This window comes from Ochotona curzoniae, unplaced genomic scaffold, assembly GCF_017591425.1.
Source record: "Ochotona curzoniae isolate NIBS_2020 unplaced genomic scaffold, NIBS_Ocur_1.0 patch397, whole genome shotgun sequence".
In the NCBI taxonomy this organism is placed as follows: domain Eukaryota; kingdom Metazoa; phylum Chordata; class Mammalia; order Lagomorpha; family Ochotonidae; genus Ochotona; species Ochotona curzoniae.
In genome coordinates, this window is record NW_024466969.1 from 1 (window position 1) to 13,726 (window position 13,726).

General features: G+C 46.0%; 1 protein-coding gene across 1 annotated transcript; it reads right to left on the minus strand.

Moving 5' to 3' along the window:
• Positions 1–1,654: 1,654 nt before the first annotated feature.
• Positions 1,655–12,601, minus strand: LOC121167589 (G-protein coupled receptor family C group 5 member B-like; the record flags this gene model as incomplete). Its single annotated transcript, XM_040997087.1, is given in 5 exon segments — positions 1,655–1,701; positions 3,570–3,661; positions 3,758–4,237; positions 4,240–5,059; positions 12,443–12,601. Coding segments are annotated over 5 exon segments (1,598 nt in total), but the record flags the coding sequence as incomplete, so codon positions are not given.
• Between the last annotated feature and the right edge of the window lie 1,125 nt (positions 12,602–13,726).

The following is a 13,726-nucleotide window of genomic DNA, read 5'->3' on the forward strand; positions in this document are numbered from 1 at the left end:
TTTTCTTACTTGCACTGCCATAGTTAAGATACAATCAAATGATTTAGCTCCCTTTAAAACTATATTTATTTATTTATTCATTAATAAGAAACCAAGGTCACAGGGAAGGAGGGAGAGAAAGACATCTTCATTCATTGGTTCACTCGCTAGCCTGGCTGCAAAGGCCAAAGACTGGGCCAAGCCAAAGTCACGAATTAGCAGCTTCCTCCAGAGATCTCACCTGGGAAGCAATGGGCCCACACACTTGGGTCATTTCTGCTGCTTTTCCAAGGCCATCAGCAGGTAGCTGGCTCAGAAGCAAAACGGCCAGGGCACGAACCAGCACCCTTATAGAATGCTGGCATCACAAGCAGCAGCTTTTAATCACTATGCCACAATGCTACCCTTTGATGTCATTTCATTTTTTTTTTAATTGTAAAGCCTTTATTTTCATGTTAAGAGCAGCATCTGGAAAATAAAACCTATCTGCCCATGCTTTAGAACTCTTCAAATCTGCAACATTTACATATAGTCATGTAGAGTACAGGTGGATTGTCTTGACATTGAACGAGATTTTTTGTTTTGGAGAAGTAGGCCAGTCAGCCGGGGGAAGATTTATAAAACACACGTTAATACATTTAATTAATATATATTATCTATCCAAAAAACCCAAGCCTTTGCTCTTTCTTAATTAATAAAAAGCACCTGCCAAAAGCGTGCCCAGAAGCTGGTAGATTCATCGCATCATTGGATTATAAAAGCCACCATTGCTCCCTGTGCTGCTTGGGGTGCAGCATGAGACCTTCAACACAGCCTCAGCCAACCAAGCTGCACTTCAGGCTTGCAGCGGGCAATTGTGCTACCAAAGCAAAACAAAAACAAAAACCCAAAAAGCCCTGCACGTGCCCAGCTCCCAGCCTCTCCAGGCTCCTGGAGCCACTCCCAACTTCCCAGTCTATAAGCTTCTTGGTGCTGGTTCCCCCCATTCCTCGCCCTCCCTCTCCGGCAGACAGAGATCAAGGCTGGGTGGATGAACAAGTTCTCTAGGAGAAGCAGGTTAACAGCAGCGGCTGAGTCCCAAAGCGATTCTAATAACCAGGCATGAAAAGATTTGTGCTTACAACAAGCGGTTCTGATCACAGAAGCGCTTTTCCTGGGGGCTTTTCTCCCTGTCACACCAAAGGTGCCTTTGAACTTTGTACTTAGACCTTGCTCCACATGGAGCGGGTAGAGGTGGGGGACTGCAGGATAGCCACAGTCCCACGGCACAGCTGTTCCTGGTGGGCTTGGGGTGAAGTCCTTGGACAAACAGCCATCTTCCCCCTTTGTCCCTCCTGCCTTTGCCTGCCTGCCCCAGTAACTCTCCTCCAACTATGCTGAAGGCGTTCAGCCTGGTCTTGACCTTGACACCAAAATAAAACAAACCCCCAAAGTGCAATAACCTACCAGATTTTTGTTTTTTAAGTGTCTCCTTATGCAGGGAGCTTGCCAGTCCTCCATGGTGGTTGTTTCTATGGGGTGGAGGTGGAGTGGTGGGAGGGAGATGAGGTTGTCTCTCCTCCTACCATTTATGCTCTTCGCACCTTCAGCACGTGGACAACACAGAACTTAGAGTTAACAACCGGGTGAACTGCTCCCTTCTGCAGGAGTGGGGAGGGCGGGGGCTCCTGCACACCAAGTCACTCCAAAGGACTCCAGAGTGCGGGGGTGGGCAGTCACGTCCTGGCATGAGAAGGCGCAAGGCTGTCGTCTCTTACCAGACTGGACCCAGGCAGGGCAGCGCGCCTGGGGTCTGTCTGCATGCACCCACCCTGCCCCCCTGCCTTCCCCTCCAGGATGACCCCCAGCTCAGTAGCCCAGAGTAGAGGGTGGGACACAAATTGTCTAGAAAGCAAGCACACGCTCTGGGTGAGGTGGTGGTCCGGTGCCCTTCATGGTGGGAAACAAAAGGGAGGGTCCCCCTGGGGTGGTCTGTCTGGTCGTGTTGCCCCCACCCCCAGTGTTCTCCACAGATAGGAGTACAGAGGGCGGTGGGGTAGAGGGGGAATAGTAAGGATGGGGGCTGAGAAAAATCAGGCTTATTAAATCATGCCCAGCTTGGATGGCTGGGTTCATACCTCCTCCACTGACACTCCCCTTTCTCAGTGTCTTGAAGGGTTAAAGGCTTACTTAGAGAAAGCAACGCAGCCACCATCAGGCCTATGCCAAAGAACCCACCCCCACCACTACCTTCCGTGTCTTCTGCTGGCAATTATGCTGGCCAAACAGTGCCAAGAACACGGTGTTAAGGGGGTGGAGGCGAGGGGCTCTGAACAGCTGAGATGTGGGTGAGGCCAAGGAGCAAAGGAATGACTTGCTGAGGATGGATGGAAACCAAGGCAGAAACAATGGACTTGGTAGAAAACCAGGGCAGAAATGTATGTTCCCTCCCTCATTGCCTCCTCCGGAAGCAAGCTCTCACCTGACCCACTCCACCTGCCAGCTCTCCCAAGGTCAACAGAGAAGACCCGGGAAGTCAGTGCCACTGTAGAGGACAAGCCCTGAGAGGCTCCAAGGTGTGATGTCATTCAAATAACATCATCCTGCTGCTTCCCACCCAACTTTCTAGCCTGCCCCCTGGATGGGGCTTCGGGCTGGTGGCCTCCCACCTGAGTGCTACACATGAACATGGCAATGAAGTTGGGCCTAGGCTTGGAGGCCAGGTCCATAAATGCAGAAGAGGGAGACGGGGAGAAGAGCTCTCACTATCTCACTGCAGAGCAGGTCTATTCTGGCTCTGCAAGGGAAGGAGGCAGGGCCTGCTGTCTGGCCACAGGTACCAAGGCGAGAGGCCCATAGAAGATGTGGTATGGTTGGTCACTGCTTTTGCAAGGTGGTCATTTCCACACCCAGGACCCCTGCACACCAACTGCTACTGGCTCTAAAGCTCACTCTACAACTTGGTGGCCTGGGAGTCACAACCTCAGCCTCCGTCACTTTCTCAGCCCACTTGTGACATGCACAGACCACCAGGGACCTGGTGGAACAGGCCCTATGTGTCTTTATCCTCTTTGCAATAGTCATCTCTAAGAGGCCACTGGGCATTGGGTGGGTGTCCATCCACACATGCTGGGGAAGGGCACTGGGGTAGGAGTCGAGACTCCCTACTCCTCATCCCAATATGCCACCAGCACCAGCCTGGCCCACCAGCTATGAATGTGGTACTATTCTAGCTCCCCTAGGAATGGATGATATTGCCTTCCCAGCCACATTTTCAAGGGAGCCTAATACTATTTGCAGTTAGCTTTGCTTTAGTTGGCGGGGGGATTGAGGTTGGTTTGGTAGACTGTGTGTGTGTGTGTATGTCACAGGCAGCAAGGGCAGTCGGTGTTAGCTTTTCAGTTCATCAAAGTTCACATTTACACGAACTCCCCTTGGCTAGGATTTCTCAATCTCCCGGCTGTGAGGTGGCCTGGCTTGGCTACGGTGACTGTTTTTCTCCCTCAAGAAAAGACACAGCCAAGGGAGTAACACGGGTCAGAGAGATGCTTTTTCTCTGGAACTTAAAAAGTCTTTCACCAGTGGTGTCTTCCAGTGTGAGATGGCGGAGCGGTGGGGATAGTGCCCCCGTTGAGGACCACGGCCATCTCGGTCGGCTGGTACACATTGCTTCTGAATGGAGCGCTGGGTCTGTGCCCCAAGCCTGCGCCATGCTTCTTGCCCACGTTGCCGCCACTGCCTCCGCCACCACCGCCACCCTCCCCGCCAGCGTGCTTCTTGGCCACGCTGTTGCTGCCGCTGCTGGTCTTCCTCCCCAAGCTGCCACTGCGTTTCTTCCCTATGCTGCCACTGTGCTTTTTCCCCAAGCTGCCATTGGAAAATCTTGCTGAACGGCGAGCTGAGCTTTGCTCGTCCATTGAGAAGGCTTTGTTCTCCATATATGTGCGTGGCAGGTGCATGTCATCGAATGCTGTCTGTCGCATCCTTGAGTGTGCTGTGTCAAAATAGTTGGGTGGGTTTTCCTGCAGGGGTGGCAGGAGGGTGCAGTGGACCTCAGGGATGTCATGGAAGACGACAAAGATCCAGCCGCTGGCCACCAGTGTGATGGCCAAGGTCGGATCGTTCCAGGCCTCTTCCTGGTGCAGCATGGTGTTGCCAAGGAGGTACATGGACATCCAGGCCACCCAGATGAGCATTGAGAGGAAGGAGGTGATGAGGAGGAAGGCCCCATTGAGCTTCCACCGGTGGAACTTGCCACACAGCGTGAAGAGGGACTGCCCAGGGCCGCGGCCAGCAGCACCATGTCGTAAATGAGGGCCATGACGAAGTCCATGGGCTCGTATGCACAGGACGGCTTCGTGTCCCGCAGCACAGTCAGCACCAGCCACTCAGTGGCGATGATGACCTGCACCATCATCAGGCACAGCGCCAGGCTCACCAGCTGCCACCCTGCCGGGCTCGAGCCCTGGCGTACCAGCCTCCGCACGTGCCATGTCAGGCTGAGCAGGCAGGAGAAGCACAGGGCGAACAGCACGCCCCAGAGGAAGCGGCGCACGGAGCAGATAGTCTCGTCCATGCGGATGATAAAGGCGAAGGTCAGTCCGAAGAGGCCCAGGGTGCCCAGGAGGAAGAGAAACAGCAGGCAAGCCGGCTTCCTCTTCTCCTTGTCCCGGACGCACGGCAGCCGCACCATCAGGATGAACATCAGGAGCAGTGTGATCAGGGCACCCGCCCCGGCCACTGCCTCCACCACGATGCCCCAGACAGCATCCAGGTCACACAGGGACACATACTGAGGGAGAAGGTCCAGCCCGCAGCCCCGGGATGTGCTGGCATTTTCCGAGGCCACAGAGGTGGCCATCAGGAGCAGGAGGCAGGCGAGCACCTGGTGGGTCCTCATCTTTCTTCCTGACGCCAGGAACGTGCGACCCCAGCGGCTCCGCAGCGCGCCGGCGCTCCTGCTGGCCCGGGTCCAGTCACATCCCTGCAGCGCGGCTCCTCCGCCAGCCGCTCCCGCCTCACTGCCCGGCCCTCCGAGCCGCCTGAGGCGTCCCCTGGCCGCCCGCCCATTTTTAAAAAACACAAAAAACAATCTCATTTCCTAAGAAGATACAAAAGTGGCTAATGAGTCAGGAAGTATTAAGTTAAACATTATGAAACTGCTGACACTTTATTTTTTTAACCTACAAAAGTGCAATTTCATATGACTCACCATAGTTCTCCACTTTTTTAATAGTTGAATTAAGTAACTCTAGGGTAGTAGAATATTTGTTAAACCATCTATTCAATCATTAGATATTCTGAAGCCTAATCTAGAAACCATGATTTTTGGCTCTAGATCTTTTTTAAGGCATCTGGGAGTAAGACTGCTTGATTCTTATGGATAAATTAAGAGAGATGAAGAAATGGGTAAGACTAATGTTAAGACTTTTTTTTTTTTTTTTAAAGATTTATTTTTATTATTTTTTCATTGGAAAGGCGGATATACAGAGAGGAGAGACAGAGAGGAAGATCTTCCATCCGATGATTCACTCCCCAAGTGAGCGCAACGGGCCGATACTATGCCGATCCGAAGCCAGGAGCCTCTTCCGGGTCTCCCACGGGGGTGCAGGTTCCCAAGGCTTTGGGCCGTCCTCGACTGCTTTCCCAGGCCACAAGCAGGGAGCTGGAAGGGAAGCGGGGCTGCCGGGATTAGAACCGGCGCCCATATGGGATCCCGGGCGTGCAAGGCGAGGACCTTTAACCACTTGCGCCACCGTGCCGGGCCCTAATGTTAAGACTTTTAATTTAAAAAAATTATTTAATATAAAGAGTTTTTTTAGTAATATAAATTTTTTGTTTTTTATGTTAAAATGCTAATATATTCAAATTTCTATTAAAAGATACTTCATTCTATGAATGGACAAACAGGATCTTTAACTTTATCTTAAAGAAAATAAAATATGGGTAACTGCTTTTCTACTTTTGTGCTTTTAGTGTCCAGTGAAACAGAATCATGATGCTGCCTCATGTTGAAAACTGCTACAACTCACCAGCAGTAAGACCTGAGGACAGACTTGCTGTGAAGGCTTGTAAACAAAAAAATCAGATTAATGTTCATTTTGTGAACAAAAGATGCTCCACTGTCTTTTCATTTACAGAAGAACGAGTCCCCTGAACTCCAGACCAAAGCAGACTTTCTGATTGTCATCAGATTGTTTGAGTCTTAAATGACAATGGGAATAATCATGATCCACAGGGTACCTGCTGTTACAAAGTTCACTAACTGGGCCCAGCATGGCAGCCTAGCGGCTAAAGTCCTTGTCTTGCAAGCATCAGGATCCCATGTGGGTGCTGGTTCTAATCCCAGCAGCCCTGCTTCCCATCCAGCTCCCTGCTTGTGGCCTGGGAAAGCAGTCCAGGAAAGCCCAAAGCCTTGGGACCCTGCACCCACGTGGAAAACCTGGAAGAGGTTCCTGGCTCCTGGCTTTGGATTGGCTCAGCTGCAGCCGTTGAGGCAGCTTGGGGAGTTAATCAGCAGATGGAAGATTTTCCTCTCTGTGTATCTGACTTTCCAATTAAAAGAAATATTTTTCAAAAAATTTTCACTACCTAGTATGATTCAATTGAAATACTAGCATTATCAAAAGGTGCTTGACCAGGTCAAGTGAATCTCTTGCTTTGTAAGTACTTGAAGGTATCGGAAGCATGAGCCATTTCAAACAACTTTGAAGTATTTTCTTTTTCATTGTGAAGCTTAACAACAATACCTGCAACTGATGAGAATGCACATGGATTGTACTGGAGGTCTACCCTACCACTATGCATGTGTCAAAATGAAAACTCAGTAATACCAGTAGTCAACGGAGTAAGGCCCAGGCCACAGGTAAGTCTCCTGACTATACCTGTGTAGAGATGTAGCTAACTACCAAGAGTATCAATTTCCCAGTGGAGAAGTCACAGCTGAAAACATGTAATCATTACAACATCACTAGTGCACGTTATATAGATATTGTTCAAGATACAGAACAACTCAATACCGACAGCAGCAGCTATCTTTTCAATCAAGTCATGTTTTATTAAGAACACCATGAAGCATTCTACTGTTTTTGTCCCAGAAAAATAAGGGCATTTGCTTTGTTTTCCTTGGATTCTTACAACTGAGGTGACTGACTAGCCAGAATATCCCTCTCTTCCACTATTCGGAATTAGGCAGGAAGCTGTCATCCGGACCAAGCCTTCCTGTGTTCTTGCTGAAGTGCATCATAGAGTAAAAAGCAGTAGATGGATTCTTTTTCTTCAGTTGATTTTTTAGCACTGAAATCACAAATTTTACAATACTGGAAGAAAAAATTAATTAAAAAGCTAAAACTTTATCTTATGTTTGTATTGTGTTTCTTCAAAGAAATTACAAATTCAGTCTAACTCTCATTACCCCTGAAGGTAAAAGAGACCTTAACTCTAGAGATTACATTTTTACAGTAATTATTACATATTACATCAAGTGTACAGGTATTACAATTACTGCAGGTGTCATAATGTGTGCAATGAAATACTAGAAAGAGAAGTAATTCAAAACCAATAACAATTACAAATTCCATCCAAAGAAATATCCCAATGAATAAGAATTTTTAAAAGCAATATCTTTGGAAATATAGGTATTTTTTGTCAGTAAGTTGAACACGCTGAAGAAACTACTTGGGCAAAACTGGATGAATTCAACAAACACCTCATTCTAAGAATTCAACCCTTTCATCATGGAATCTGAACCTGCAGGTACAGTCACAACTCAAGTAGGAGGAAACTACCAGTGATGAGAATTATCGCTTCTCTGGTCCCATCCATCCTCCATGCCAGAATGGTGAATCTGTCATGAAGTCAAATACTGCCCACAAGAGGGAACCATTTGCCGGGGCATTTATTCTTGCATCTTCCTTTGTAACCATGGTGTGAAACAGCAATAAACACTCGTGGCTACATGGGGCTGTGTTGGGGTGAGGAAACAGATATTTTACTAGGAAAAGGATGGAATGTGTAATTAAAGATGGCAAACATCTAACATCTCAGCTACCTTCAGCTGTTTTTGAGACCCTGAAGGAAAGCAGGTCCATCAGCGATCTGCAGGAAGGTTGGAGGGTGTGACGTTGGCAAAGGGGTAGAAGGACTTTTAGAAGAGACAGGGAGACAACATTCCAAATGGACTTTTTTTTAAAAAAGATTTCTTTTTATTATTTTCTTATTGGAAAGGCAGATATAAAGAGAGGAGAGACAGAGAGGAAGATCTTCCGTCCAAGGATTCACTCCCCAAGTGAGCGCAATGGCCAATGCTATGCCGATCTGAAGCCAGGAGCCTCTTCCGGGTCTCCCACGTGGGTGCAGGGTCCCAAAGCTTTGGGCCGTGCTCTGCTGCTTTCCCGGGCCACAGGCAGGGAGCTGGATGAGAAGTGGAGCAGCTGGGACATGAACCGGCGCCCACATGGGATCCCGGGCGTGCAAGGTGAGGACCTTAACCAGTTGCGCCACCACGCCGGGCCCTCCAAATGGACTTTTTAAAATTCACTTGGGCTTGCACAATATGTTTCTTGAAAGAGTTTGAAGCCCAATATATAAAAAGGTGACTATTTATATATTTGATTGCTTAAAAGCAATTAGGAATACAAAGCAGATGGTCCAGCATTGTAGATTTCCCTTTTCATATTGCTTAAACACTAGAGATCAATAAGTCTAATATAAACAGATGATTTCCAGAGCAGGGTTTATAACTAGCTGGCACTGAATGTGTCCAAACTCTAAAATAATTAGCAGAAGCATGTGGCACACCATTAAAACTTTGTGGCTTGCCTGCATTTACATTTATACTTATTAAAGTTAATTATGATGCTTGTGGTGTGGTTCCAAGCTCCTTTACAACTTAGATTAAACATTTTTTAATCCCATAAGTTCTTTTCTAACCTTTCTTCAGTCTCTAGAAAACAGTTAAATCAAACCAGATTAGGAATGTGTAGCTGCAACTTCTTGCTCCACAGAATTAAAATATGACTTTATCAGGAAAGATAGGCTCTTCTCAAAGAACTTGCAGCTCTTGGTACTGATAACAACATTTCGATCTTGAATTTTAATTTGCCCATACTGCCGTGCATAGGCAGAATAACAATGCTTGCAAGTCTTGGCAATGAAAGCTGTCATTTTGAGAACTAAATGAATGGCACGTTGGTACCAACCTATCTCCTCAATTTATTACATAGCAGTAGAGAAACTAAAATAACATTCTTACATAATGTCCGTGAGTTAAAGTATAAATAAAAACTGTGTATTTTATAATGTGGGTAGTATTTTACAGGAGAAGGAGTCCGTTACTTTAAAAGTTCATATCTCCTGAAAAGGTATTTAGCCAACCCTCCCCTGCACAAGGCATTTTTAAAATGTTCAAAGGAAATACTTGTTATGAAAAAACTATACCAGGATTTCATTTTCTTGGAACCCAAATAAATCTGCTTTTTCATCCTACTTTTCTATGAACTTGCTTAAGTTCCCTTCTGTTGACGGCCCTGGACACAACAAAAGGTAAAACACAGATCCTGCCTTCTCAGCCACAACCATGAGTGTCTCCAACACACCCATGGTCCCCTGACCACAAGAACACTTTTCTTTAAATCCACATCAAGAAATACAACATGTTTTTGTAGGTACAATACTTAGATGTAGTCTGTCATCTTAACTGGTCAATGTTCTCAATACAGATCTCATTAAATCTGAAGGTCTTTTATATGTGATCAAGAACATTTGATGAACATCTGCAGGTAATACCCTGCGTAGTACACCAGGCCAAATTTAAACATGGATCCTTTAACAGAGGTTGTAAGTCAATGCATCACAAAAGGGATATGAAATACCTAATTTTCCTCATTCTGCTCACAATTATCTCTCCTATTGTATTCAAGTTATCTTTGCTCAACAAACGTAATAAATGTGTTTCCTTTAGAAAGTCCCGTTGGCTTGAACAGTTTAATTTGTTAGTATTTTATTTTGTGGTGCATTGTATTTGTTGATAATTTATATAAATTTCACATACAGTTAGTATCTTGGGTAAAAAATATATTTTTATCCTTTTGGCTTTCCACACAATTTCTAACAGAGTTATATGTCAGTTTAAATATATTTCCCTCATCTACCTACAAACTACAAAAGACATCTCTTAAATACATAATTTCCAGCCTGCTTTTCTGACAAAGAAACATGTTAATCAAAAATGACCACACTGTTCATCATAAAAAATCTTTTTTCATTGCTTCTCCCTGTTGCACCATTTAGAAATAAAAATATTCTTCATTGAAACTATTAAAATAAAAGAAATTCATGTTGCTTTCAATACTAATGAAATATTTACAGACACAAAGACACTCTCATCTTAATGTGGTAGACTAAAAGGAAATGAGGTAATATCAGCAGCACGATTTTAAATTATTTCTTATTTTAATAAATCTGTTAAATAATTATTTCCAATGAAATTGTAAAGTCTTACAAAAGAACTTGATTGGCCATAGAGAAGAAAAAAACAAGATGAAGAAAAGAAGAGACAAAATGAGATAGATCACACACACACACACACACACACACACACACAACCCTCTAGACTGGAGGAAAAAAAAGACAAAGGAAATGAAGTACTGGAAAGAGTCTGGGAGAAGAAGACTACAGAATCCACAAACTAGAAAAACCAGTCTGCTGCAAGAGACCAAGTGTTCCCCCTTGACCAGTCAAACCAGGGAAGTCTTCAAGCGTCAATGGAAGAATTATTCCACCAAAGTACATTTTATTAATACAACGCACATTGTATCTCCACAATAAAATGAATAGGTTTTAAGAAACAGCGTGTTTGGGCCAGCAGTTTATCATAGAGGGTAATTCCAGCATTGCACATGAGCACTGGTTGGACTCCTCACTGCTCTACTTCCAAACCAGCTCCCTGGTAATGTGGCTGGCAAAGCGGCAGGAGATGGCACAGTATGTGGGATCCTGCACTCATGTGGGAGACCCACAAGAAGCTACTGGCTCCTGGCTTTGGCCCAAACCATCTCTGGCAGTTGTGGCCCTTTAGAGAATGAACCAACAGATGCAAGATCTCTCTCTTTCTCTCTCTCTCTATGTGTGTGTGTACATGTTCGTTTCCCTCTCTCTCTCTCTGTAACTCTCCATTTCAAATAAATAAACATTTTAAAATGTGATATTAAGACCTTATATTCCCTACAAATATCCATGTCTTCATTCACTCAGTTACAGAAACATGAACTGCCACATTCCTGGTTGCTATTACTAATACCTAATGCCAGGTGTCTAGTGTGTTTAAAGCAGTTTTTTGGGTGTTAAAGTCATTAAGATTAACCTCAAATGACCCATTGATCCTCTGGGTACAGGCAAAATGACCCGATTAATAACCAGGCAGGCCTACTCAAAATATTTAGAAAACAGTTACCCAGGAAGTCCTTACTAAAAAAAAGAAGAAGAAAATAAAAGAAACTTAAGTATGCTTTCATACAACTTAGGACATCAAAAGACTGAGTCTGCAATACTGGAGTTTCCAAGACTACCCCCACCTCCAGATAGGTTGAGGTTAAGGTCAAGGCACAGAATATATTCAGAGAAGAAAACATAAAATAAATTAAGTCAGCTTAGAGAAACAGGGATTTCTAAAGTGCTTGTATTTCAACCTCCAGTCAGTAAAAATACTTTGAAATTTTGACTGGGACAAGCCCTGTCCTCATAATATACATTAACAAAAAAGCCAGTGTAACTTTTCACTCTATTTTGTCCATGTTCATGTACTGTTGGTCTACAGAGAACAACACTGAGATCACAGCCTCCCCTAAGCCCAGGTGTTTTATCCACACTCCTTTCTCAGAAAGCCCACATTTTGCTTGCAGACTAGTGAAGTCTACTCCATGTCCATCACACACTTCAGTTTCCTCTGGCTCAGGCCAGACCAGGAGATGTCTGAAACGTGACAAGGTAGTATGAGCCTGCCAGCTCCACTCTGTTAGCAAATTTATTTTCTTCGCTTAGACGGATGATAAAAATGTCACGGTGTGAGTCTTTGCAGGCCCAGGAGCTCCTGCCGGGGACCAGAGAACTGCCGAACAGCAGGAGTGACTCCATTTTGTTATTTCCTCATTTTGTAATGGTCTTGGAATGCTAGATCCAGTTATCTTTCACCCAGATTCCTCATAATCTTTCACCTGTAATTGTTCACCCAAGATAACGGTTGTCCTGGTGACCTCTGCCCTATCTGACCCACATCCTGCTGTAAAACTCCCCCCACCCAGCCTTTACCTGCGGCTTAAATACTGCCTGAGAAAATAAAGTTTTCGGAGCTTGATCAGACCTCCTGTCTTGCTCCCATTCTTCGTGTCTCCTGTTCCCCCCAATCGTCGGTTCTCTCCCCAGGTCTCCGTTGAAGACCCCGCGGGCCGGGGCACTTGGCGCCCAACGTGGGGCCTGGGGAACGGGCCCCCCGACGATCGTCCGCCTTCCCACGGCCGTGGACACTTGAACCGCCGCGAGAGTAAATCGTGAGTGAAGGTTCGCGTAGAGCCGCCGCGGGAGCGCCTAGCGAGTGAAGGTTCGGATAGAGCCGCCGCGAAAGCGTCTCGTGAGTGAAGGCTCGCATTGTGATTGCCGCAGGAGCACCCGACCTGAAGGCTGATCCGGAGGTAAATTGGCGTGACGCAATGGGACAGGCATTAAATAAGCATGACTTATTTAGGGCCTCAAGGAGGCCATCAAGGCACGAAGAATTAGGGTTAAGAGAAAAGAAACTTGGCTGGTAAACAGCTTCAGCGCAGCATCTTCCAAGAGAAGCACATTGTCAGAGAAGTGGTGGCTCTAGGTGAACCTCAAAGAAAAGAAGGTGACATTAGGTACAGTATTCCTCCTCTCGAACGGGAGTGTACCCTGCGGAAGTGACCCTTGGCACCCCGCAGCTCTGCACGAACCTCTGAGGGTTAGAAATCTCAGATGCTCAGGCAGTCAAGGTCTGAGGGACTGTGGTCAGATTGGCACCGTGGTTAACATTGCTTAATTTATTTGCCTGTAATACTTTGAAACTGGAGAGCAAAACTGGCCCTGAACCACCTTAGCCACCCCAACAAGAGCTTCTGGGAAGCTCAGAGGGCAGGAAACCACCCCCAGTTCTAGGGGAGTCGAGAGCACAGCCCCAGGTGCAAGCCTTCTGGTGGGGTTCCTCCAGCCAGTCCAGGATTTTCCCATTGTTAACCATGAAGGGAACCGCCCAGCGGCGTGATATCCCTGGAATGCAGGAGATTTAAGAAAGCTGTGGCAGAAATGAGCCTAACTCACCCTGGGCCAAGACTAGTCTTTAGGGTCTTGCCCGTAAACCCTGTATCCCGGCAGTTTGGATAATATTTTAGGAGCCTGTACAACTCAGGAAGTGCAAGTAGTCTGGGAAAAGGTAAAAGAGCTTTTAGAGAGAGCTAACATGAATGTCTCCTCAGAGAAGGTGCAAATGATCCCCCTCTTTTTAAGATTTTAGGGACAGTATTATGTTTTGAAAAGGCCTCCCCCTTGAAACCCTAGCTAAGCGTTAAGGAATAATATTCACTAGTAGATTTTCAAAAGCTTCTTGGAGAGGTCAGTTGGCTATGCCATTGGCTACCCATGTATACAGGACAATTACTTTCATTATTTGAAAAGGCAAAATGCTAGGAGACTGAGTTTCCCTCATCTACAAGCCTTACAGGAGACTCAAAAGGCCCTGAACAAGGCTACTTGCTCA